This window comes from Nerophis lumbriciformis, linkage group LG34, assembly GCF_033978685.3.
Source record: "Nerophis lumbriciformis linkage group LG34, RoL_Nlum_v2.1, whole genome shotgun sequence".
Lineage (NCBI taxonomy): Eukaryota > Metazoa > Chordata > Actinopteri > Syngnathiformes > Syngnathidae > Nerophis > Nerophis lumbriciformis.
Window position 1 is genome coordinate 46,351 of NC_084581.2, and position 27,584 is coordinate 73,934.

Sequence of the window (27,584 nt, forward strand, 5' to 3'; positions counted from 1 at the left end):
TGTTGAGAGTAAAAAAATGTTGAAGCTCAGACAATACATGCCTGAAGAGGCCAAAGAAGGCCGAAACGCGTCGCATGTCGAAAATTGTATCAGTGGTTGATGTGTCTGACACCGCGTTCGATGGTGTTCATTTGGGGTCCCTGGGGGGTGTGCGTCTGGTGGGGTGTCACTGGGCAGACCGTTGATGGACAGTGCCTAGCCCCTCCCCCTAACCCTAACCCTAACCCTAACCATAACCCCCAACACCTAACTAGCCCGTGCCTCCGATCTGTCCGTTGGGTGGCGCCTTGCCCTTCGTACGGCCCCCCGGGGGCTCTATTTGGCATCGTCTGATGCGGTGTGGGCTCTGATTTTTTCAGACACATCCTAAAATAGGGGTCAGAGGTCACAGACACCGGGGATTTATCTGGATGTTATTTATGAAATACTTACCTGGATTTGTTTGCAGTGATATACTTACCTGTATTTGTTTGCCGTGACCTTTTACCTGCGGCTGGTTTGCTGTGATTATTTGTTTTGTGTGCAGTGATTACCCATGAATATTTATTTTGATATTTTTTGGAATGATTTGTGTAACACCAGATATTTCCCTTGGTGATCAGTGGAGTGAACTGATGACTGCAGGTGTGAGCAATTGCCCCGCCCCCTGCAGCACTCAAATAAAACCTCCTCCTGCCAATTGCTCCATTTGGCCTCCAGCTGATGAGGGGACATCATGCTGTTGAGAGTAAAAAAATGTTGAAGCTCAGACAATACATGCCTGAAGAGGCCAAAGAAGGCCGAAACGCGTCGCATGTCGAAAATTGTATCAGTGGTTGATGTGTCTGACACCGCGTTCGATGGTGTTCATTTGGGGTCCCTGGGGGGTGTGCGTCTGGTGGGGTGTCACTGGGCAGACCGTTGATGGACAGTGCCTAGCCCCTCCCCCTAACCCTAACCCTAACCCTAACCATAACCCCCAACACCTAACTAGCCCGTGCCTCCGATCTGTCCGTTGGGTGGCGCCTTGCCCTTCGTACGGCCCCCCGGGGGCTCTATTTGGCATCGTCTGATGCGGTGTGGGCTCTGATTTTTTCAGACACATCCTAAAATAGGGGTCAGAGGTCACAGACACCGGGGATTTATCTGGATGTTATTTATGAAATACTTACCTGGATTTGTTTGCAGTGATATACTTACCTGTATTTGTTTGCCGTGACCTTTTACCTGCGGCTGGTTTGCTGTGATTATTTGTTTTGTGTGCAGTGATTACCCATGAATATTTATTTTGATATTTTTTGGAATGATTTGTGTAACACCAGATATTTCCCTTGGTGATCAGTGGAGTGAACTGATGACTGCAGGTGTGAGCAATTGCCCCGCCCCCTGCAGCACTCAAATAAAACCTCCTCCTGCCAATTGCTCCATTTGGCCTCCAGCTGATGAGGGGACATCATGCTGTTGAGAGTAAAAAAATGTTGAAGCTCAGACAATACATGCCTGAAGAGGCCAAAGAAGGCCGAAACGCGTCGCATGTCGAAAATTGTATCAGTGGTTGATGTGTCTGACACCGCGTTCGATGGTGTTCATTTGGGGTCCCTGGGGGGTGTGCGTCTGGTGGGGTGTCACTGGGCAGACCGTTGATGGACAGTGCCTAGCCCCTCCCCCTAACCCTAACCCTAACCCTAACCATAACCCCCAACACCTAACTAGCCCGTGCCTCCGATCTGTCCGTTGGGTGGCGCCTTGCCCTTCGTACGGCCCCCCGGGGGCTCTATTTGGCATCGTCTGATGCGGTGTGGGCTCTGATTTTTTCAGACACATCCTAAAATAGGGGTCAGAGGTCACAGACACCGGGGATTTATCTGGATGTTATTTATGAAATACTTACCTGGATTTGTTTGCAGTGATATACTTACCTGTATTTGTTTGCCGTGACCTTTTACCTGCGGCTGGTTTGCTGTGATTATTTGTTTTGTGTGCAGTGATTACCCATGAATATTTATTTTGATATTTTTTGGAATGATTTGTGTAACACCAGATATTTCCCTTGGTGATCAGTGGAGTGAACTGATGACTGCAGGTGTGAGCAATTGCCCCGCCCCCTGCAGCACTCAAATAAAACCTCCTCCTGCCAATTGCTCCATTTGGCCTCCAGCTGATGAGGGGACATCATGCTGTTGAGAGTAAAAAAATGTTGAAGCTCAGACAATACATGCCTGAAGAGGCCAAAGAAGGCCGAAACGCGTCGCATGTCGAAAATTGTATCAGTGGTTGATGTGTCTGACACCGCGTTCGATGGTGTTCATTTGGGGTCCCTGGGGGGTGTGCGTCTGGTGGGGTGTCACTGGGCAGACCGTTGATGGACAGTGCCTAGCCCCTCCCCCTAACCCTAACCCTAACCCTAACCATAACCCCCAACACCTAACTAGCCCGTGCCTCCGATCTGTCCGTTGGGTGGCGCCTTGCCCTTCGTACGGCCCCCCGGGGGCTCTATTTGGCATCGTCTGATGCGGTGTGGGCTCTGATTTTTTCAGACACATCCTAAAATAGGGGTCAGAGGTCACAGACACCGGGGATTTATCTGGATGTTATTTATGAAATACTTACCTGGATTTGTTTGCAGTGATATACTTACCTGTATTTGTTTGCCGTGACCTTTTACCTGCGGCTGGTTTGCTGTGATTATTTGTTTTGTGTGCAGTGATTACCCATGAATATTTATTTTGATATTTTTTGGAATGATTTGTGTAACACCAGATATTTCCCTTGGTGATCAGTGGAGTGAACTGATGACTGCAGGTGTGAGCAATTGCCCCGCCCCCTGCAGCACTCAAATAAAACCTCCTCCTGCCAATTGCTCCATTTGGCCTCCAGCTGATGAGGGGACATCATGCTGTTGAGAGTAAAAAAATGTTGAAGCTCAGACAATACATGCCTGAAGAGGCCAAAGAAGGCCGAAACGCGTCGCATGTCGAAAATTGTATCAGTGGTTGATGTGTCTGACACCGCGTTCGATGGTGTTCATTTGGGGTCCCTGGGGGGTGTGCGTCTGGTGGGGTGTCACTGGGCAGACCGTTGATGGACAGTGCCTAGCCCCTCCCCCTAACCCTAACCCTAACCCTAACCATAACCCCCAACACCTAACTAGCCCGTGCCTCCGATCTGTCCGTTGGGTGGCGCCTTGCCCTTCGTACGGCCCCCCGGGGGCTCTATTTGGCATCGTCTGATGCGGTGTGGGCTCTGATTTTTTCAGACACATCCTAAAATAGGGGTCAGAGGTCACAGACACCGGGGATTTATCTGGATGTTATTTATGAAATACTTACCTGGATTTGTTTGCAGTGATATACTTACCTGTATTTGTTTGCCGTGACCTTTTACCTGCGGCTGGTTTGCTGTGATTATTTGTTTTGTGTGCAGTGATTACCCATGAATATTTATTTTGATATTTTTTGGAATGATTTGTGTAACACCAGATATTTCCCTTGGTGATCAGTGGAGTGAACTGATGACTGCAGGTGTGAGCAATTGCCCCGCCCCCTGCAGCACTCAAATAAAACCTCCTCCTGCCAATTGCTCCATTTGGCCTCCAGCTGATGAGGGGACATCATGCTGTTGAGAGTAAAAAAATGTTGAAGCTCAGACAATACATGCCTGAAGAGGCCAAAGAAGGCCGAAACGCGTCGCATGTCGAAAATTGTATCAGTGGTTGATGTGTCTGACACCGCGTTCGATGGTGTTCATTTGGGGTCCCTGGGGGGTGTGCGTCTGGTGGGGTGTCACTGGGCAGACCGTTGATGGACAGTGCCTAGCCCCTCCCCCTAACCCTAACCCTAACCCTAACCATAACCCCCAACACCTAACTAGCCCGTGCCTCCGATCTGTCCGTTGGGTGGCGCCTTGCCCTTCGTACGGCCCCCCGGGGGCTCTATTTGGCATCGTCTGATGCGGTGTGGGCTCTGATTTTTTCAGACACATCCTAAAATAGGGGTCAGAGGTCACAGACACCGGGGATTTATCTGGATGTTATTTATGAAATACTTACCTGGATTTGTTTGCAGTGATATACTTACCTGTATTTGTTTGCCGTGACCTTTTACCTGCGGCTGGTTTGCTGTGATTATTTGTTTTGTGTGCAGTGATTACCCATGAATATTTATTTTGATATTTTTTGGAATGATTTGTGTAACACCAGATATTTCCCTTGGTGATCAGTGGAGTGAACTGATGACTGCAGGTGTGAGCAATTGCCCCGCCCCCTGCAGCACTCAAATAAAACCTCCTCCTGCCAATTGCTCCATTTGGCCTCCAGCTGATGAGGGGACATCATGCTGTTGAGAGTAAAAAAATGTTGAAGCTCAGACAATACATGCCTGAAGAGGCCAAAGAAGGCCGAAACGCGTCGCATGTCGAAAATTGTATCAGTGGTTGATGTGTCTGACACCGCGTTCGATGGTGTTCATTTGGGGTCCCTGGGGGGTGTGCGTCTGGTGGGGTGTCACTGGGCAGACCGTTGATGGACAGTGCCTAGCCCCTCCCCCTAACCCTAACCCTAACCCTAACCATAACCCCCAACACCTAACTAGCCCGTGCCTCCGATCTGTCCGTTGGGTGGCGCCTTGCCCTTCGTACGGCCCCCCGGGGGCTCTATTTGGCATCGTCTGATGCGGTGTGGGCTCTGATTTTTTCAGACACATCCTAAAATAGGGGTCAGAGGTCACAGACACCGGGGATTTATCTGGATGTTATTTATGAAATACTTACCTGGATTTGTTTGCAGTGATATACTTACCTGTATTTGTTTGCCGTGACCTTTTACCTGCGGCTGGTTTGCTGTGATTATTTGTTTTGTGTGCAGTGATTACCCATGAATATTTATTTTGATATTTTTTGGAATGATTTGTGTAACACCAGATATTTCCCTTGGTGATCAGTGGAGTGAACTGATGACTGCAGGTGTGAGCAATTGCCCCGCCCCCTGCAGCACTCAAATAAAACCTCCTCCTGCCAATTGCTCCATTTGGCCTCCAGCTGATGAGGGGACATCATGCTGTTGAGAGTAAAAAAATGTTGAAGCTCAGACAATACATGCCTGAAGAGGCCAAAGAAGGCCGAAACGCGTCGCATGTCGAAAATTGTATCAGTGGTTGATGTGTCTGACACCGCGTTCGATGGTGTTCATTTGGGGTCCCTGGGGGGTGTGCGTCTGGTGGGGTGTCACTGGGCAGACCGTTGATGGACAGTGCCTAGCCCCTCCCCCTAACCCTAACCCTAACCCTAACCATAACCCCCAACACCTAACTAGCCCGTGCCTCCGATCTGTCCGTTGGGTGGCGCCTTGCCCTTCGTACGGCCCCCCGGGGGCTCTATTTGGCATCGTCTGATGCGGTGTGGGCTCTGATTTTTTCAGACACATCCTAAAATAGGGGTCAGAGGTCACAGACACCGGGGATTTATCTGGATGTTATTTATGAAATACTTACCTGGATTTGTTTGCAGTGATATACTTACCTGTATTTGTTTGCCGTGACCTTTTACCTGCGGCTGGTTTGCTGTGATTATTTGTTTTGTGTGCAGTGATTACCCATGAATATTTATTTTGATATTTTTTGGAATGATTTGTGTAACACCAGATATTTCCCTTGGTGATCAGTGGAGTGAACTGATGACTGCAGGTGTGAGCAATTGCCCCGCCCCCTGCAGCACTCAAATAAAACCTCCTCCTGCCAATTGCTCCATTTGGCCTCCAGCTGATGAGGGGACATCATGCTGTTGAGAGTAAAAAAATGTTGAAGCTCAGACAATACATGCCTGAAGAGGCCAAAGAAGGCCGAAACGCGTCGCATGTCGAAAATTGTATCAGTGGTTGATGTGTCTGACACCGCGTTCGATGGTGTTCATTTGGGGTCCCTGGGGGGTGTGCGTCTGGTGGGGTGTCACTGGGCAGACCGTTGATGGACAGTGCCTAGCCCCTCCCCCTAACCCTAACCCTAACCCTAACCATAACCCCCAACACCTAACTAGCCCGTGCCTCCGATCTGTCCGTTGGGTGGCGCCTTGCCCTTCGTACGGCCCCCCGGGGGCTCTATTTGGCATCGTCTGATGCGGTGTGGGCTCTGATTTTTTCAGACACATCCTAAAATAGGGGTCAGAGGTCACAGACACCGGGGATTTATCTGGATGTTATTTATGAAATACTTACCTGGATTTGTTTGCAGTGATATACTTACCTGTATTTGTTTGCCGTGACCTTTTACCTGCGGCTGGTTTGCTGTGATTATTTGTTTTGTGTGCAGTGATTACCCATGAATATTTATTTTGATATTTTTTGGAATGATTTGTGTAACACCAGATATTTCCCTTGGTGATCAGTGGAGTGAACTGATGACTGCAGGTGTGAGCAATTGCCCCGCCCCCTGCAGCACTCAAATAAAACCTCCTCCTGCCAATTGCTCCATTTGGCCTCCAGCTGATGAGGGGACATCATGCTGTTGAGAGTAAAAAAATGTTGAAGCTCAGACAATACATGCCTGAAGAGGCCAAAGAAGGCCGAAACGCGTCGCATGTCGAAAATTGTATCAGTGGTTGATGTGTCTGACACCGCGTTCGATGGTGTTCATTTGGGGTCCCTGGGGGGTGTGCGTCTGGTGGGGTGTCACTGGGCAGACCGTTGATGGACAGTGCCTAGCCCCTCCCCCTAACCCTAACCCTAACCCTAACCATAACCCCCAACACCTAACTAGCCCGTGCCTCCGATCTGTCCGTTGGGTGGCGCCTTGCCCTTCGTACGGCCCCCCGGGGGCTCTATTTGGCATCGTCTGATGCGGTGTGGGCTCTGATTTTTTCAGACACATCCTAAAATAGGGGTCAGAGGTCACAGACACCGGGGATTTATCTGGATGTTATTTATGAAATACTTACCTGGATTTGTTTGCAGTGATATACTTACCTGTATTTGTTTGCCGTGACCTTTTACCTGCGGCTGGTTTGCTGTGATTATTTGTTTTGTGTGCAGTGATTACCCATGAATATTTATTTTGATATTTTTTGGAATGATTTGTGTAACACCAGATATTTCCCTTGGTGATCAGTGGAGTGAACTGATGACTGCAGGTGTGAGCAATTGCCCCGCCCCCTGCAGCACTCAAATAAAACCTCCTCCTGCCAATTGCTCCATTTGGCCTCCAGCTGATGAGGGGACATCATGCTGTTGAGAGTAAAAAAATGTTGAAGCTCAGACAATACATGCCTGAAGAGGCCAAAGAAGGCCGAAACGCGTCGCATGTCGAAAATTGTATCAGTGGTTGATGTGTCTGACACCGCGTTCGATGGTGTTCATTTGGGGTCCCTGGGGGGTGTGCGTCTGGTGGGGTGTCACTGGGCAGACCGTTGATGGACAGTGCCTAGCCCCTCCCCCTAACCCTAACCCTAACCCTAACCATAACCCCCAACACCTAACTAGCCCGTGCCTCCGATCTGTCCGTTGGGTGGCGCCTTGCCCTTCGTACGGCCCCCCGGGGGCTCTATTTGGCATCGTCTGATGCGGTGTGGGCTCTGATTTTTTCAGACACATCCTAAAATAGGGGTCAGAGGTCACAGACACCGGGGATTTATCTGGATGTTATTTATGAAATACTTACCTGGATTTGTTTGCAGTGATATACTTACCTGTATTTGTTTGCCGTGACCTTTTACCTGCGGCTGGTTTGCTGTGATTATTTGTTTTGTGTGCAGTGATTACCCATGAATATTTATTTTGATATTTTTTGGAATGATTTGTGTAACACCAGATATTTCCCTTGGTGATCAGTGGAGTGAACTGATGACTGCAGGTGTGAGCAATTGCCCCGCCCCCTGCAGCACTCAAATAAAACCTCCTCCTGCCAATTGCTCCATTTGGCCTCCAGCTGATGAGGGGACATCATGCTGTTGAGAGTAAAAAAATGTTGAAGCTCAGACAATACATGCCTGAAGAGGCCAAAGAAGGCCGAAACGCGTCGCATGTCGAAAATTGTATCAGTGGTTGATGTGTCTGACACCGCGTTCGATGGTGTTCATTTGGGGTCCCTGGGGGGTGTGCGTCTGGTGGGGTGTCACTGGGCAGACCGTTGATGGACAGTGCCTAGCCCCTCCCCCTAACCCTAACCCTAACCCTAACCATAACCCCCAACACCTAACTAGCCCGTGCCTCCGATCTGTCCGTTGGGTGGCGCCTTGCCCTTCGTACGGCCCCCCGGGGGCTCTATTTGGCATCGTCTGATGCGGTGTGGGCTCTGATTTTTTCAGACACATCCTAAAATAGGGGTCAGAGGTCACAGACACCGGGGATTTATCTGGATGTTATTTATGAAATACTTACCTGGATTTGTTTGCAGTGATATACTTACCTGTATTTGTTTGCCGTGACCTTTTACCTGCGGCTGGTTTGCTGTGATTATTTGTTTTGTGTGCAGTGATTACCCATGAATATTTATTTTGATATTTTTTGGAATGATTTGTGTAACACCAGATATTTCCCTTGGTGATCAGTGGAGTGAACTGATGACTGCAGGTGTGAGCAATTGCCCCGCCCCCTGCAGCACTCAAATAAAACCTCCTCCTGCCAATTGCTCCATTTGGCCTCCAGCTGATGAGGGGACATCATGCTGTTGAGAGTAAAAAAATGTTGAAGCTCAGACAATACATGCCTGAAGAGGCCAAAGAAGGCCGAAACGCGTCGCATGTTGAAAATTGTATCAGTGGTTGATGTGTCTGACACCGCGTTCGATGGTGTTCATTTGGGGTCCCTGGGGGGTGTGCGTCTGGTGGGGTGTCACTGGGCAGACCGTTGATGGACAGTGCCTAGCCCCTCCCCCTAACCCTAACCCTAACCCTAACCATAACCCCCAACACCTAACTAGCCCGTGCCTCCGATCTGTCCGTTGGGTGGCGCCTTGCCCTTCGTACGGCCCCCCGGGGGCTCTATTTGGCATCGTCTGATGCGGTGTGGGCTCTGATTTTTTCAGACACATCCTAAAATAGGGGTCAGAGGTCACAGACACCGGGGATTTATCTGGATGTTATTTATGAAATACTTACCTGGATTTGTTTGCAGTGATATACTTACCTGTATTTGTTTGCCGTGACCTTTTACCTGCGGCTGGTTTGCTGTGATTATTTGTTTTGTGTGCAGTGATTACCCATGAATATTTATTTTGATATTTTTTGGAATGATTTGTGTAACACCAGATATTTCCCTTGGTGATCAGTGGAGTGAACTGATGACTGCAGGTGTGAGCAATTGCCCCGCCCCCTGCAGCACTCAAATAAAACCTCCTCCTGCCAATTGCTCCATTTGGCCTCCAGCTGATGAGGGGACATCATGCTGTTGAGAGTAAAAAAATGTTGAAGCTCAGACAATACATGCCTGAAGAGGCCAAAGAAGGCCGAAACGCGTCGCATGTCGAAAATTGTATCAGTGGTTGATGTGTCTGACACCGCGTTCGATGGTGTTCATTTGGGGTCCCTGGGGGGTGTGCGTCTGGTGGGGTGTCACTGGGCAGACCGTTGATGGACAGTGCCTAGCCCCTCCCCCTAACCCTAACCCTAACCCTAACCATAACCCCCAACACCTAACTAGCCCGTGCCTCCGATCTGTCCGTTGGGTGGCGCCTTGCCCTTCGTACGGCCCCCCGGGGGCTCTATTTGGCATCGTCTGATGCGGTGTGGGCTCTGATTTTTTCAGACACATCCTAAAATAGGGGTCAGAGGTCACAGACACCGGGGATTTATCTGGATGTTATTTATGAAATACTTACCTGGATTTGTTTGCAGTGATATACTTACCTGTATTTGTTTGCCGTGACCTTTTACCTGCGGCTGGTTTGCTGTGATTATTTGTTTTGTGTGCAGTGATTACCCATGAATATTTATTTTGATATTTTTTGGAATGATTTGTGTAACACCAGATATTTCCCTTGGTGATCAGTGGAGTGAACTGATGACTGCAGGTGTGAGCAATTGCCCCGCCCCCTGCAGCACTCAAATAAAACCTCCTCCTGCCAATTGCTCCATTTGGCCTCCAGCTGATGAGGGGACATCATGCTGTTGAGAGTAAAAAAATGTTGAAGCTCAGACAATACATGCCTGAAGAGGCCAAAGAAGGCCGAAACGCGTCGCATGTCGAAAATTGTATCAGTGGTTGATGTGTCTGACACCGCGTTCGATGGTGTTCATTTGGGGTCCCTGGGGGGTGTGCGTCTGGTGGGGTGTCACTGGGCAGACCGTTGATGGACAGTGCCTAGCCCCTCCCCCTAACCCTAACCCTAACCCTAACCATAACCCCCAACACCTAACTAGCCCGTGCCTCCGATCTGTCCGTTGGGTGGCGCCTTGCCCTTCGTACGGCCCCCCGGGGGCTCTATTTGGCATCGTCTGATGCGGTGTGGGCTCTGATTTTTTCAGACACATCCTAAAATAGGGGTCAGAGGTCACAGACACCGGGGATTTATCTGGATGTTATTTATGAAATACTTACCTGGATTTGTTTGCAGTGATATACTTACCTGTATTTGTTTGCCGTGACCTTTTACCTGCGGCTGGTTTGCTGTGATTATTTGTTTTGTGTGCAGTGATTACCCATGAATATTTATTTTGATATTTTTTGGAATGATTTGTGTAACACCAGATATTTCCCTTGGTGATCAGTGGAGTGAACTGATGACTGCAGGTGTGAGCAATTGCCCCGCCCCCTGCAGCACTCAAATAAAACCTCCTCCTGCCAATTGCTCCATTTGGCCTCCAGCTGATGAGGGGACATCATGCTGTTGAGAGTAAAAAAATGTTGAAGCTCAGACAATACATGCCTGAAGAGGCCAAAGAAGGCCGAAACGCGTCGCATGTCGAAAATTGTATCAGTGGTTGATGTGTCTGACACCGCGTTCGATGGTGTTCATTTGGGGTCCCTGGGGGGTGTGCGTCTGGTGGGGTGTCACTGGGCAGACCGTTGATGGACAGTGCCTAGCCCCTCCCCCTAACCCTAACCCTAACCCTAACCATAACCCCCAACACCTAACTAGCCCGTGCCTCCGATCTGTCCGTTGGGTGGCGCCTTGCCCTTCGTACGGCCCCCCGGGGGCTCTATTTGGCATCGTCTGATGCGGTGTGGGCTCTGATTTTTTCAGACACATCCTAAAATAGGGGTCAGAGGTCACAGACACCGGGGATTTATCTGGATGTTATTTATGAAATACTTACCTGGATTTGTTTGCAGTGATATACTTACCTGTATTTGTTTGCCGTGACCTTTTACCTGCGGCTGGTTTGCTGTGATTATTTGTTTTGTGTGCAGTGATTACCCATGAATATTTATTTTGATATTTTTTGGAATGATTTGTGTAACACCAGATATTTCCCTTGGTGATCAGTGGAGTGAACTGATGACTGCAGGTGTGAGCAATTGCCCCGCCCCCTGCAGCACTCAAATAAAACCTCCTCCTGCCAATTGCTCCATTTGGCCTCCAGCTGATGAGGGGACATCATGCTGTTGAGAGTAAAAAAATGTTGAAGCTCAGACAATACATGCCTGAAGAGGCCAAAGAAGGCCGAAACGCGTCGCATGTTGAAAATTGTATCAGTGGTTGATGTGTCTGACACCGCGTTCGATGGTGTTCATTTGGGGTCCCTGGGGGGTGTGCGTCTGGTGGGGTGTCACTGGGCAGACCGTTGATGGACAGTGCCTAGCCCCTCCCCCTAACCCTAACCCTAACCCTAACCATAACCCCCAACACCTAACTAGCCCGTGCCTCCGATCTGTCCGTTGGGTGGCGCCTTGCCCTTCGTACGGCCCCCCGGGGGCTCTATTTGGCATCGTCTGATGCGGTGTGGGCTCTGATTTTTTCAGACACATCCTAAAATAGGGGTCAGAGGTCACAGACACCGGGGATTTATCTGGATGTTATTTATGAAATACTTACCTGGATTTGTTTGCAGTGATATACTTACCTGTATTTGTTTGCCGTGACCTTTTACCTGCGGCTGGTTTGCTGTGATTATTTGTTTTGTGTGCAGTGATTACCCATGAATATTTATTTTGATATTTTTTGGAATGATTTGTGTAACACCAGATATTTCCCTTGGTGATCAGTGGAGTGAACTGATGACTGCAGGTGTGAGCAATTGCCCCGCCCCCTGCAGCACTCAAATAAAACCTCCTCCTGCCAATTGCTCCATTTGGCCTCCAGCTGATGAGGGGACATCATGCTGTTGAGAGTAAAAAAATGTTGAAGCTCAGACAATACATGCCTGAAGAGGCCAAAGAAGGCCGAAACGCGTCGCATGTCGAAAATTGTATCAGTGGTTGATGTGTCTGACACCGCGTTCGATGGTGTTCATTTGGGGTCCCTGGGGGGTGTGCGTCTGGTGGGGTGTCACTGGGCAGACCGTTGATGGACAGTGCCTAGCCCCTCCCCCTAACCCTAACCCTAACCCTAACCATAACCCCCAACACCTAACTAGCCCGTGCCTCCGATCTGTCCGTTGGGTGGCGCCTTGCCCTTCGTACGGCCCCCCGGGGGCTCTATTTGGCATCGTCTGATGCGGTGTGGGCTCTGATTTTTTCAGACACATCCTAAAATAGGGGTCAGAGGTCACAGACACCGGGGATTTATCTGGATGTTATTTATGAAATACTTACCTGGATTTGTTTGCAGTGATATACTTACCTGTATTTGTTTGCCGTGACCTTTTACCTGCGGCTGGTTTGCTGTGATTATTTGTTTTGTGTGCAGTGATTACCCATGAATATTTATTTTGATATTTTTTGGAATGATTTGTGTAACACCAGATATTTCCCTTGGTGATCAGTGGAGTGAACTGATGACTGCAGGTGTGAGCAATTGCCCCGCCCCCTGCAGCACTCAAATAAAACCTCCTCCTGCCAATTGCTCCATTTGGCCTCCAGCTGATGAGGGGACATCATGCTGTTGAGAGTAAAAAAATGTTGAAGCTCAGACAATACATGCCTGAAGAGGCCAAAGAAGGCCGAAACGCGTCGCATGTCGAAAATTGTATCAGTGGTTGATGTGTCTGACACCGCGTTCGATGGTGTTCATTTGGGGTCCCTGGGGGGTGTGCGTCTGGTGGGGTGTCACTGGGCAGACCGTTGATGGACAGTGCCTAGCCCCTCCCCCTAACCCTAACCCTAACCCTAACCATAACCCCCAACACCTAACTAGCCCGTGCCTCCGATCTGTCCGTTGGGTGGCGCCTTGCCCTTCGTACGGCCCCCCGGGGGCTCTATTTGGCATCGTCTGATGCGGTGTGGGCTCTGATTTTTTCAGACACATCCTAAAATAGGGGTCAGAGGTCACAGACACCGGGGATTTATCTGGATGTTATTTATGAAATACTTACCTGGATTTGTTTGCAGTGATATACTTACCTGTATTTGTTTGCCGTGACCTTTTACCTGCGGCTGGTTTGCTGTGATTATTTGTTTTGTGTGCAGTGATTACCCATGAATATTTATTTTGATATTTTTTGGAATGATTTGTGTAACACCAGATATTTCCCTTGGTGATCAGTGGAGTGAACTGATGACTGCAGGTGTGAGCAATTGCCCCGCCCCCTGCAGCACTCAAATAAAACCTCCTCCTGCCAATTGCTCCATTTGGCCTCCAGCTGATGAGGGGACATCATGCTGTTGAGAGTAAAAAAATGTTGAAGCTCAGACAATACATGCCTGAAGAGGCCAAAGAAGGCCGAAACGCGTCGCATGTCGAAAATTGTATCAGTGGTTGATGTGTCTGACACCGCGTTCGATGGTGTTCATTTGGGGTCCCTGGGGGGTGTGCGTCTGGTGGGGTGTCACTGGGCAGACCGTTGATGGACAGTGCCTAGCCCCTCCCCCTAACCCTAACCCTAACCCTAACCATAACCCCCAACACCTAACTAGCCCGTGCCTCCGATCTGTCCGTTGGGTGGCGCCTTGCCCTTCGTACGGCCCCCCGGGGGCTCTATTTGGCATCGTCTGATGCGGTGTGGGCTCTGATTTTTTCAGACACATCCTAAAATAGGGGTCAGAGGTCACAGACACCGGGGATTTATCTGGATGTTATTTATGAAATACTTACCTGGATTTGTTTGCAGTGATATACTTACCTGTATTTGTTTGCCGTGACCTTTTACCTGCGGCTGGTTTGCTGTGATTATTTGTTTTGTGTGCAGTGATTACCCATGAATATTTATTTTGATATTTTTTGGAATGATTTGTGTAACACCAGATATTTCCCTTGGTGATCAGTGGAGTGAACTGATGACTGCAGGTGTGAGCAATTGCCCCGCCCCCTGCAGCACTCAAATAAAACCTCCTCCTGCCAATTGCTCCATTTGGCCTCCAGCTGATGAGGGGACATCATGCTGTTGAGAGTAAAAAAATGTTGAAGCTCAGACAATACATGCCTGAAGAGGCCAAAGAAGGCCGAAACGCGTCGCATGTCGAAAATTGTATCAGTGGTTGATGTGTCTGACACCGCGTTCGATGGTGTTCATTTGGGGTCCCTGGGGGGTGTGCGTCTGGTGGGGTGTCACTGGGCAGACCGTTGATGGACAGTGCCTAGCCCCTCCCCCTAACCCTAACCCTAACCCTAACCATAACCCCCAACACCTAACTAGCCCGTGCCTCCGATCTGTCCGTTGGGTGGCGCCTTGCCCTTCGTACGGCCCCCCGGGGGCTCTATTTGGCATCGTCTGATGCGGTGTGGGCTCTGATTTTTTCAGACACATCCTAAAATAGGGGTCAGAGGTCACAGACACCGGGGATTTATCTGGATGTTATTTATGAAATACTTACCTGGATTTGTTTGCAGTGATATACTTACCTGTATTTGTTTGCCGTGACCTTTTACCTGCGGCTGGTTTGCTGTGATTATTTGTTTTGTGTGCAGTGATTACCCATGAATATTTATTTTGATATTTTTTGGAATGATTTGTGTAACACCAGATATTTCCCTTGGTGATCAGTGGAGTGAACTGATGACTGCAGGTGTGAGCAATTGCCCCGCCCCCTGCAGCACTCAAATAAAACCTCCTCCTGCCAATTGCTCCATTTGGCCTCCAGCTGATGAGGGGACATCATGCTGTTGAGAGTAAAAAAATGTTGAAGCTCAGACAATACATGCCTGAAGAGGCCAAAGAAGGCCGAAACGCGTCGCATGTTGAAAATTGTATCAGTGGTTGATGTGTCTGACACCGCGTTCGATGGTGTTCATTTGGGGTCCCTGGGGGGTGTGCGTCTGGTGGGGTGTCACTGGGCAGACCGTTGATGGACAGTGCCTAGCCCCTCCCCCTAACCCTAACCCTAACCCTAACCATAACCCCCAACACCTAACCCTAACCCTAACCCTAACCCTAACCCCTAACCCTAACCCTAACCCTAACCCCTAACCCTAACCCTAACCCTAACCCTAACCCTGCAACCCGCGCCAGCTGGCAGCACGGCGAACCTGTGACCGTCACTCCTGCCACCCCGATGCCAAAAAGCCCGAAAAGGCAGCGTGAGGAAGTGCCTGAAAAAATAGAGCCACCCACAGCATAAAGCCGGAAAAGGAAGACAGCTCGGGGACAGGATGCAGCGGACCCGCAAACCGGGCCAACTGTCAGCGTGGCAAACCTGCGGTGTAGGAGACCCGTGGACCGCCTGACCCCCTTCGTGCTGCTTCCGGTGTGCCGGGTGCGGAGGATGACACCCGGAGAATCGGCGCAACTCGCCATCCTGTAACAACCGTGTTATAACGTCAACAGACAGAACACGACCACACCAAACTACTTCGCTGGCATCCAACAACATCCAGCCCTCCAGAGAGGTCATCTGGGGGGTCAGGTGCAGGACACTGTATTCATCGAGTGTCTCTAGCGGGATTGTTGTTGTGTACCTGTTGTCTCTGATCGGGGTCCCCCCGGGGACCTTACGTGAGGTTGGGGCGCCATCCTGGCGGGCCATTGATGGACAGTGCCACTTCCCCTTCCCCTAATCCTAACCCTAACCCTCACCCTAACCCTAACCCTAAACCTAACCCTAACCCTAATCCTAACCCTCCACCTAACCCTAACCCTAACCCTAACCCTAACCCCTAACCCTAACCCTAACCCTGGGCGAGACGGGCAATACCTTAGCTAGGAGATTCGCCCAACACAAGTACAACATCGTTAGGCATAAAAATACCAACACTCACCTGGTTCAGCATTTTCTCCGACACGGGTGGTCTTCCGTCCGGGCGACTGTCGTAGAGACGGATCCCAAATGGAGCCTCGCCCAACGCCACCGGGCGGAGCTCCTTTGGATCTCCAAATTGGGCACCAGACATCCAGGGGGCCTAAATGAGGTGTGAGTGTGAGCCCGTTGGATTGTGACGGACAGTGCACATTCCCGTTTTTCCCTTCTTTATTTTTCCCATACCCCCCACCCCCCCTCTTCCCTAACCCTAACCATTCCCTTCTCCTTACCTAAAACCTACCCCCAAACCTAACCAGCCAGTGCCTCCAATCCTCTTACGGCTCTCACTCTCCCTCGCTCGCCCTCCTGGACCTGCCAAAACAGACAGAAAACGCATTAAATATACTCACTTGGGGATGGGATACAATCGGAGCATCATATCAAGGGGAGGTAACAGGGAATATATACCTAAAACCTACCCCAACCCCAATCCTAAAACCTAACCCTAACCCTAACCCTAACCCTAACCCTAACCCTAACCTCGGGTACGGTACACATACGTACATTCAGAGCATTACACTAAGGGGAGCCTACTGGGAATATCCTCTCCCAACTCTCTGTTTAATACTGAAGCCCTAGGTCACACATCCAGGGTACTTTCTGTATTATTTCTATTTGAATGTACTAGTGTTTGTCTATTATTATATATATATATATATATATATACATATATATTTATTATAATATATTATATAATATTTATACCATATTACATTGTATTATATTATATATCATATAACAATAACAATGTCTATCATTTCATGTTATTGTTTTAGCAGACAGGATTTTGCAGTAGCATCCTGGGGCTTCAGAGGGTCACTGTTGTCTTCTTTTTACACTTGTGTTGTGGTCAAGACTTCTATTTTGAAGGCCAACTTGTGTTTGACGTGGACCCCACCCCTTCATTTAAATGTTATATTGCTATTAACACCTTTCTCCTGCAATACCTGTTTTCACTGCAAGGATAAAAGGTTGACTTTAGCCTACCTGCCGTGCTAACCTGCTAATACTCTACAAACGAGTCAGGCCTGATGAAGGTATCTTACCGAAACGTTGCCATCTGACTCGTTTCATGTAAATATACATTTTCTACTTTTTTCATATTTTTCTGACACATTGTAGTATTTTTCTTGTATTTGTTTACTTGCCGTGTCCAGTTGAAGGCCTGGTCACGGCGCGACGCTTTCGTTCCACTAGTCGCTATTTTCTGTAAATAAACAGCCTATTTTTGATACTACATGTGCTATTTTTACTCACGAGATATTCCGGTGGCTCATTAGCGCGAGATACAGCATATTTTTGAACAAAAAAGCGTATCTCACCGTTTATGCAGCCAGCCATGAACCGGAAGTGATTATCTTGACCTCGGCGGAAGTCCCGCCTCCGAGCATTCCGTTCTCTCTTTTTCACAAAGGAAACGGATAAAGACAATTTATTTTTATAAAGCGAACAAACCTTTTTTTCGCCAACCAGTTTTTTACATCATCCACACCAGCGACATATTAAAATAATTTTGCAATATGTCGGATGGGTTCGAATACGACTGGCTTCCGGTCAGGTCGGGGCGAAGACGCGCACCGCGGCGTCAGACTGCTCCTGCAGAGTGGCTCACCCAGGAAGAAGAACGTAGTCATTATGACCATGAGGAATATTTTTCTCAGTGGGATGAGCAGCGGCCCCAGAGGTCTTATGCGGATGTAGCACGGGGACGGCAGGATTCCTATCCGCGTCGCCCCTACCCGCAGACACGCCGCCATTTTAATGATCTACACCCAGAGGAGCGCCGCAGCGCCCCTCAGTGGAATTATAGGAGAAACACACGCCAAAATAGGAATTTTGTGCCTTCAAGACAGCACTCTCAGGAGTACTTTAGGCCACAATATTCACCTCAAAGACGTCCCCGCTATCCTCCTCCCCCCAGGGGGACACGGAGGAAACGCCGGGATGCTTCCAGGAGGAATGGGCGCTCCCGTAATACTAGTAGAGACATGGACTCTAGGCCTCCCAGACATTATTCTCAGGACTATTTTTTACCTGAACATTGGCCTCAAAGACGTCCCCGCAATCCTCCCCGTCCCAAGAAGACACGCAAGAAGCGTCAGGACGCTTCTCGGAGGACTGCACCCCCTGACAACTCCACAACGTCCATGGAGGGGAATTTAAAAGCTCAGTGTTTTCATAATCTCATTAAAATAACACACCACCTGAATAATGTGACAAAAGACACTCACCCCCAGTCCATAACAAAAATGGAAGAGACGCTTGCCACCATGATCAAACCAGCGGTCTCTAACCCTGACGTTGAGGCGCTGATCAGGTGCAATGCCAAGACTTGGGCAGCAATGACTGTTGAGGTTTTAAGAGACCATTATAAAAAAACTCTACAAGTAGAATTGGACAAGATAACCAGTTTTATTGATGAGGTCTGGAGACCCGCTTTTCAGCTGGCCTCTACATGGGCCAAGAAACATCTGGGACGCAGACTGATGGGGGACACCCTCGGGAAGGCCGAGGCTCTGATCGTCGCGGCCTTCGCCGACCCCCCTGTCAACGCTGAGGTGGTACGCCCGGCCCAGCCCTTGCCGGTCCAGACCGCCGCCCGGGTATCGGTGGGCACCCATACTGACCCTACGGGCCCAGACGGAGCCCCTGGGGTGGTACGGGTTAGCAGCCCTCCGGCTCGGGTCGTCGCCCGGGTTTCGGTGGCTACCAGCACCGACGCCGTGGCTCCAGATTGGTCTCCTGAGGTGGATCGGGAAGCAATCCCTCCAGCACGGGTTGCCCCGATCTTCCTTCCTCGTCGACCGGAACCGCCCAAGGAGCAGAGGGTGGCACAGCGCCGGGACACGGACAGCGGGCCTGCCCAGGACACCCTCGGCGAGGTTCCGCCCACCCAGCCTACTCCTGCATGTCGCAGGAGGCTTCCTCTGGGATCACCTGCAAGACAAGACACACAGGAGACCCCCACTCAGACCGAGGACGACGATGACTCACCACGTGGGTCCACAAGCTCCGGGGCGGATCAAACCCAGGACACCCCCACCCATACAGAGGACGACGATGACTCACCAGGGGGGCCCACGGCCTCCTCGCCTCTCCTGATCGACCTTCGGGATGAAGAACAGGAGCGGGGGCTTTCTTCGGTGATGTCACCTCGTTACTCTTCCGCGACCCCCGACTGGTCCCCTCTCCAGCCTGAGACGGCAGAGGAGACGGCACCACAGGGTGAATTTTCACCACGGGGGCCCACACTTTCCGGGGCTCCTATGGTGGACTATGAGGACTCACCTTTGCGGCGGACGCCTCCTCAGGAGACGCCCCCTCAGGAGATGCTTCCTCAGGAGTCCCCCGATTGGGCACATCTGTTCCCTGGGGCACTAAAAAGGAAGCCACACAAGAGGCCTTCTGTCCCAGACACTCCACAACACCTGTCTATTCCAGAATGTGTCGAGTTGGTAGAGGATATGACTTGTGCCTCCCCCCGTAGACCCACTAGACACATGGTCTCGAGTAGGAGGATGATGGATTGGAAGTTGTCGGCCAACAAGAAATTCTTGGTGATCGGCGACTCCAATCTGTCCCATCTACCACCCTTTTACGTCGACGACCTTCAGATCGACAGTTACCCGGGCGCTAGTTTTAGACACGCGGAGGCCATCCTACGCAAGACTATAATTGCTGCACCGGTTGAAGTGTTGGTTCTAGCATTTGGGATCAACCATCGTGAGCAGAAAGTTAAGGAGACCGCTATTAAGCAGCTCCAAGGGGCACTCAGGATGGGCGCGGCCACCTTCCCACGGGCCCGAGTGCTAATCCCCCTGATTAATTATTCGGCTTCTTTGCCCGTTGAGCAGAAAAATAATCTCGGGCTGCTGAATGGTTTCATCAGGAACAATTATGCTCACATCCCGGCCCTCGACAGCCGGGACTTTGAGACCCAACCCGACCTGGTCCACTGGACGCGGGACACGGCCAAGTTGATGCTCAAGCACTGGCTTGACTTTTTAAACTTGGCATCCCCATAATCCCGATCGCTCGGGGGGGTAATAAGAACGTGATAAATTTGGCCCATAATTTCACGCCAACCCCCTTACAAATCTCCCTCCTCAATAAGGGCCTCAACTTCATTCCCTCCACTAATCTCAGTAGCGACTGGCATCATCAACTTCAATTTGACCTCCAGCGCTACCACAGACGTGTCAAACTTGAGGTGTACTATGAGAAACAAGATTCTCTCGGACCCACACCGTTCACGGCCCGTTCCGGCTGGGAGCCCTCACCTGGACTTATGCCTCCGGAATTCCAGGCTATGGTCCGGTCCGACGGGCTCTCCATGTTCGGTTCGGGTTGCGCACCTGCGGTCGCTCCCAATTTGACACGCGGAGAAGTCGAGGCCCTTCATAGTCTAAAAACAAACAAACACATTGTGATCAAACCAGCCGACAAGGGGAGTGCTGTTGTCATTTTTGACAGATCGCAATACATATGGGAGGGTTCTCGGCAGTTGAGTGACATGACGTATTATAAACCACTGCCGGAACCTATTTATCCGCAAACTATTCCCATGGTAGAAAAGATTCTGGATAATCTTCTACTTAAAAAATTTATCAATTTCAAACAACATAGGTATCTCATGGGGGAGCCGGATCCTCGCCCCCGCAGGTTCTACATGCTCCCTAAAATTCACAAGGAGCCAGACAAGTGGAGCAAGCCCCACGAGATTCCTCCGGGGCGACCCATTGTGTCTGACTGCGGCAGCGAGACGTACAGAACGGCGGCGTTCATCGATCATTATCTGACGCCGCTTTCCGTTCTGCACGACAGCTACCTCAGGGATACCTATGATTTTATTGATAAAATCAAGAATGTTTGCATTCCCCCAGATGCCATTTTGTTTACCATCGACATTGACAGCCTGTATATAAACATTGATATAAATGAGGGGATGCAGGCTGTCAAAAATGTCTTCTACAGGTACCGCAACATTAGCAGGCCCGAAAAGGAGCTCTTACAGCTCCTCGACATTAATTTGAGGAGAAACGACTTTGAGTTTGACGGTCGTTTCTACCTCCAAATTAAGGGCACTGCTATGGGCAAGAAATTTGCACCGGCGTATGCCAACATTTTCATGGCAGAGTGGGAGACCTCTGCCTTGGCCGCCTGCCCAAAACGTCCTCTCCACTACTTCCGGTACCTGGATGACATCTGGGGTGTCTGGACCCATTCCAGTGAGGAGTTCAGCGTGTTCTTAAACACGCTGAACACTCACAACAAAAATATCACCATCAAGTCGACCACGAGCAACACATCGGTCGACTTTTTGGACACCACGACATTCAAGGGTCCCGACTTTGCCGACACGCAACACTTGGACATCAGGGTGTTCTTCAAGGAGACCGACACCCACGCGCTCCTTTTCAAAAGCAGCTTCCACCCCAAGCATACCTTCGCGGGGTTGGTGAAATCCCAATTGTTGAGGTTTCATCGTGTCTGCACCAGAAGGGAGGACTTCCTGACGGCCTCGAGGACCCTCTTTTCTGCCCTGAAGGGGAGGGGCTATTCCAGGTCCTTCCTCCGACGGCAGTTGAGGGTCTTCTTGGACCCGAAGGGGCCTCCCCCTGGGACCGACATGATCCCCCTCATCACCACCTACTCTCCCTCGGCCGTGCGGGTCGCCAGGAAGGTCAAAGACCACTTCCGGACCTTTGTGGAGAGTAGCGGGAGGCTGCCGGGGCGCTACGTGGTGCCGGCCTACCGCAAGAACCCCAACTTGAATGATCTGTTGGTCAGGGCCAGGGTCAGCTCATTGAGAGACCCGCCCTCCACTAGGAGGGACACCCTTGTCCGCCACTCACCATGGTTGGTGAACCCCCACAACCGCAAGGTTTTCCAGCCGTTGTGCCGTGGCGGCCGACACACCCGAAACTGTGTGTACGTGATTCGGTGCCAACGATGTGGCGATATGTACGTGGGCGAGACGGGCAATACCTTAGCTAGGAGATTCGCCCAACACAAGTACAACATCGTTAGGCATAAAAATACCAACACTCACCTGGTGCAGCATTTTCTCCGACACGGGTGGTCTTCCGTCCGGGCGACTGTCGTAGAGACGGATCCCAAATGGAGCCTCGCCCAACGCCACCGGGCGGAGCTCCTTTGGATCTCCAAATTGGGCACCAGACATCCAGGGGGCCTAAATGAGGTATGAGTGTGAGCCCGTTGGATTGTGACGGACAGTGCACATTCCCGTTTTTTCCCTTCTTTATTTTTCCCATATCCCCCACCCCCCCCTCTTCCCTAACCCTAACCATTCCCTTCTCCTTACCTAAAACCTACCCCCAAACCTAACCCTAACCCTAACCCTAACCCTAACCCAACCCTAACCCTAACCCTAACCCTAACCCTAACCCTAACCCCCTAACCCTAACCCTAACCCTAACCCTAACCCCCTAACCCCCTAACCCTAACCCTAACCCTAACCCTAACCCCAACCCTAACCCTAACCCTAACCCTAACCTCGGGTACGGTACATATACGTACATTCAGAACATACACTAAGGGGAGGTGACTGGGAATATCCTCTCCCAACTCTCTGTTTAATACTGAAGCCCTAGGTCACACATCCAGGGTACTTTCTGTATTATTTCCATTGAATGTACTAGTGTTTGTCAATTATTATATATATATTTATTATAATATATTATATAATTCATATCATATCACAGATTATTATATTATATATCATATACCAATAACAATGTTTACCATTTCATGTTATTGTTTTAGCAGATAGGATTTTGCAGTAGCATCCTGGGGCTTCAGAGGGTCACTGTTGTCTTCTTTTTACACTTGTGTTGGGGTCAAGACTTCTATTTTGAAGGCCAACTTGTGTTTCACGTGGACCCCACCCCTTCATTTAAATGTTTTATTGCTATTAACACCTTTCTCCTGCAATACCTGTTTTCACTGCAAGGATAAAAGGTTGATTCTAGCCTACCTGCCGTGCTAACCTGCTAACTCTCTACAAACGAGTCAGGCCTGATGAAGGTATCTTACCGAAACGTTGCCATCTGACTCGTTTCATGTAAATATACATTTTCTTCTTTTTTCAGAATTTTTATACACATTGTAGTATTTTTCTTGTATTTGTTTACTTGCCGTGTCCAGTTGGCCTGGTCGCGGCGCGACGCTTTCGTTCCACTAGTCGCTATTTTCTGTAAATAAACAGCCTATTTTTGATACTACATGTGCTATTTTTACTCACGAGATATTCCGGTGGCTCATTAGCGCGAGATACAGCATATTTTTGAACAAAAAAGCATATCTCACCGTTTATGCAGCCAGCCATGAACCGGAAGTGATTATCTTGACCTCGGCGGAAGTCCCGCCTCTGAGCATTCCGTTCTCTCTTTTTCACAAAGGAAACGGATAAAGACAATTTATTTTTATAAAGCGAACAAACCTTTTTTTCGCCAACCAGTTTTTTACATCATCTACACCAGCGACATATTAAAATAATTTTGCAATATGTCGGATGGGTTCGAATACGACTGGCTTCCGGTCAGGTCGGGGCGAAGACGCGCACCGCGACGTCAGGCTGCGCCTTCAGAGTGGCTCGCCCAGGATGATGAACGTTGTCATTATGACCAAGAGGATAATTTTTCTCAGTGGTATGAGCAGCGGCCCCAGAGGTCTTATGCGGATGTAGCACGGGGACGGCAGGATTCCTATCCGCGTCGCCCCTACCCGCAGACACGCCGCCATTTTAATGATCTACACCCAGAGGAGCGCCGCAGCGCCCCTCAGTGGAATTATAGGAGAAACACACGCCAAAATAGGAATTTTGTGCCTTCAAGACAGCACTCTCAGGAGTACTTTAGGCCACAATATTCACCTCAAAGACGTCCCCGCTATCCTCCTCCCCCCAGGGGGACACGGAGGAAACGCCGGGATGCTTCCAGGAGGAATGGGCGCTCCCGTAATACTAGTAGAGACATGGACTCTAGGCCTCCCAGACATTATTCTCAGGACTATTTTTTACCTGAACATTGGCCTCAAAGACGTCCCCGCAATCCTCCCCGTCCCAAGAAGACACGCAAGAAGCGTCAGGACGCTTCTCGGAGGACTGCACCCCCTGACAACTCCACAACGTCCATGGAGGGGAATTTAAAAGCACAGTGTTTTTATAATATTATCAAAATAACACATCATTTGAATAATGTTACAAAAGACACTCACCCCCAGTCCATAATAAAAATGGAAGAGACGCTTGCCACCATGATCAAACCAGCGGTCTCTAACCCTGACGTTGAGGCGCTTATCAGGTGCAATGCCAAGACTTGGGCAGCAATGACTGTTGAGGTTTTAAGAGACCATTATAAAAACACTCTACAAGTGGAATTGGACAAGATAACCAGTTTTATTCATGAGGTCTGGAGACCCGCTTTTCAGCTGGCCTCTACATGGGCCAAGAAACATCTGGGACGCAGACTGATGGGGGACACCCTCGGGAAGGCCGAGGCTCTGATCGTCGCGGCCTTCGCCGACCCCCCTGTCAACGCTGAGGTGGTACGCCCGGCCCAGCCCTTGCCGGTCCAGACCGCCGCCCGGGTATCGGTGGGCACCCATACTGACCCTACGGGCCCAGACGGAGCCCCTGGGGTGGTACGGGCTGGCAGCCCTCCGGCTCGGGTCGTCGCCCGGGTCTCGGTGGCTACCAGCACCGACGCCGTGGCTCCAGATTGGTCTCCTGAGGTGGATCGGGAAGCAATCCCTCCAGCACGGGTTGCCCCGATCTTCCTTCCTCGTCGACCGGAACCACCCAGGGAGCAGAGGGTGACACAGCCCCGGGCCACGGACAGCGGGCCTGCCCAGGACACCCTCGGCGAGGCTCCGCCCACCCAGCTTATTCCTGCATGTCGCAGGGGGCTTCCTCTGGGATCACCTGCAAGACAAGACACACAGGAGACCCCCACTCAGACCGAGGACGACGATGACTCACCACGTGGGTCCACAAGCTCCGGGGCGGATCAAACCCAGGACACCCCCACCCATACAGAGGACGACGATGACTCACCAGGGGGGCCCACGGCCTCCTCGCCTCTCCTGATCGACCTTCGGGATGAAGAACAGGAGCGGGGGCTTTCTTCGGTGATGTCCCCTCGTTACTCTTCCGCGACCCCCGACTGGTCCCCTCTCCAGCCTGAGACGGCAGAGGAGACGGCACCACAGGGTGAATTTTCACCACGGGGGCCCACACTTTCCGGGGCTCCTATGGTGGACTATGAGGACTCACCCTTGCAGCGGACGCCTCCTCAGGAGACGCCCCCTCAGGAGATGCTTCCTCAGGAGTCCCCCGATTGGGCACATTTGTTCCCTGGGGCACTAAAAAGGAAGCCACACAAGAGGCCTTCCGTCCCAGACACTCCACAACACCTGTCTATTCCAGAATGTGTCGAGTTGGTAGAGGATACGACTAGTGCCTCCCCCCGTAGACCCACTAGACACATGGTCTCGAGTAGGAGGATGATGGATTGGAAGTTGTCGGCCAACAAGAAATTCTTGGTGATCGGCGACTCCAATCTGTCCCACCTACCACCTTTTTACGTCGACGACCTTCAGATCGACAGTTACCCGGGCGCCAGTTTTAGACACGCGGAGGCCATCCTACGCAAGACCGTAATTGCTGCACCGGTTGAAGTGTTGGTTCTAGCCTTTGGGATCAACCATCGTGAGCAGAAAGTTAAGGAGACCGCTATTAAGCAGCTCCAAGGGGCACTCAGGATGGCCGTGGCTACCTTCCCACGGGCCCGAGTGCTAATCCCCCTGATTAACTATTCGGCCGCTTTGCCCGTTGAGCAGAAAAACAACCTCGGGCGGCTGAATAGTTTAATCAGGAACAATTATGCTCACATCCCGGCTCTCGACAGCCGGGACTTTGAGACCCAACCCGACCTGGTCCACTGGACTCGGGACACGGCCAAGTTGATGCTCAAGCACTGGCTTGACTTTTTAAACTTGGCATCCCCATAATCCCGATCGCTCGGGGGGGTAATAAGAACGTGATAAATTTGGCCCATAATTTCACGCCAACCCCCTTACAAATCTCCCTCCTCAATAAGGGCCTCAACTTCATTCCTTCCACTAATCTCAGTAGCGACTGGCATCATCAACTTCAATTTGACCTCCAGCGCTACCACAGACGTGTCAAACTTGAGGTATACTATGAGAAACAAGATTCTCTCGGACCTACACCGTTCACAGCCCGTTCCGGCTGGGAGCCCTCACCTGGACTTATGCCTCCGGAATTCCAGGCTATGGTCCGGTCCGACGGGCTCTCCATGTCCGGTTCGGGTTGCGCACCTGCGGTCGCTCCCAATTTGACACGCGGAGAAGTCGAGGCCCTTCATAGTCTAAAAACAAACAAACACATTGTGATCAAACCAGCCGACAAGGGGAGTGCTGTTGTCATTTTTGACAGATCGCAATACATATGGGAGGGTTCTCGGCAGTTGAGTGACATGACGTATTATAAACCACTGCCGGAACCTATTTATCCGCAAACTATTCCCATGGTAGAAAAGATTTTGGATAATCTTCTACTTAAAAAATTTATCAATTTTAAACAACATAGGTATCTCATGGGGGAGCCGGATCCTCGCCCCCGCAGGTTCTACATGCTCCCTAAAATTCACAAGGAGCCAGACAAGTGGAGCAAGCCCCACGAGATCCCTCCGGGGCGACCCATTGTGTCGGACTGCGGCAGCGAGACGTACAGAACGGCGGCGTTCATCGATCATTATCTGACGCCGCTTTCCGTTCTGCACGACAGCTACCTCAGGGATACCTATGATTTTATTGATAAAATCAAGAATGTTTGCATTCCCCCAGATGCCATTTTGTTTACCATCGACATTGACAGCCTGTATACAAACATTGATATAAATGAGGGGATACAGGCTGTCAAAAATGTCTTCTACAGGTACCGCGACGTTAGCAGGCCCGAAAAGGAGCTCCTGCAGCTCCTCGACATTAATTTGAGGAGAAACGACTTTGAGTTTGACGGTCGTTTCTACCTCCAAATTAAGGGCACTGCTATGGGCAAGAAATTTGCACCGGCGTATGCCAACATTTTTATGGCAGAGTGGGAGACCTCTGCCTTGGCCGCCTGCCCAAAACGTCCTCTCCACTACTTCCGGTACCTGGATGACATCTGGGGTGTCTGGACCCATTCCAGTGAGGAGTTCAGCGTGTTCTTAAACACGCTGAACACTCACAACAAAAATATCACCATCAAGTCGACCACGAGCAACACATCGGTCGACTTTTTGGATACCACGACATTCAAGGG

The 27,584-nt window shown here is 50.4% G+C and overlaps 1 protein-coding gene across 1 annotated transcript in view; it reads right to left on the bottom strand.

The window, feature by feature from the left end:
* LOC140677542 (uncharacterized) overlaps window positions 1-27,584 on the bottom strand; it is a 41,835-nt gene that overhangs the window by 13,243 nt on the left and 1,008 nt on the right. Inside the window, exons 3-4 of the mRNA XM_072912246.1 lie at window positions 22,287-22,427; window positions 16,194-16,334 (exon numbers count right to left, since the gene is read on the bottom strand). Of these exons, the coding sequence (XP_072768347.1) occupies window positions 16,194-16,334; window positions 22,287-22,427 (282 nt within the window). The remainder of the gene's footprint in view (window positions 1-16,193; window positions 16,335-22,286; window positions 22,428-27,584) is intronic.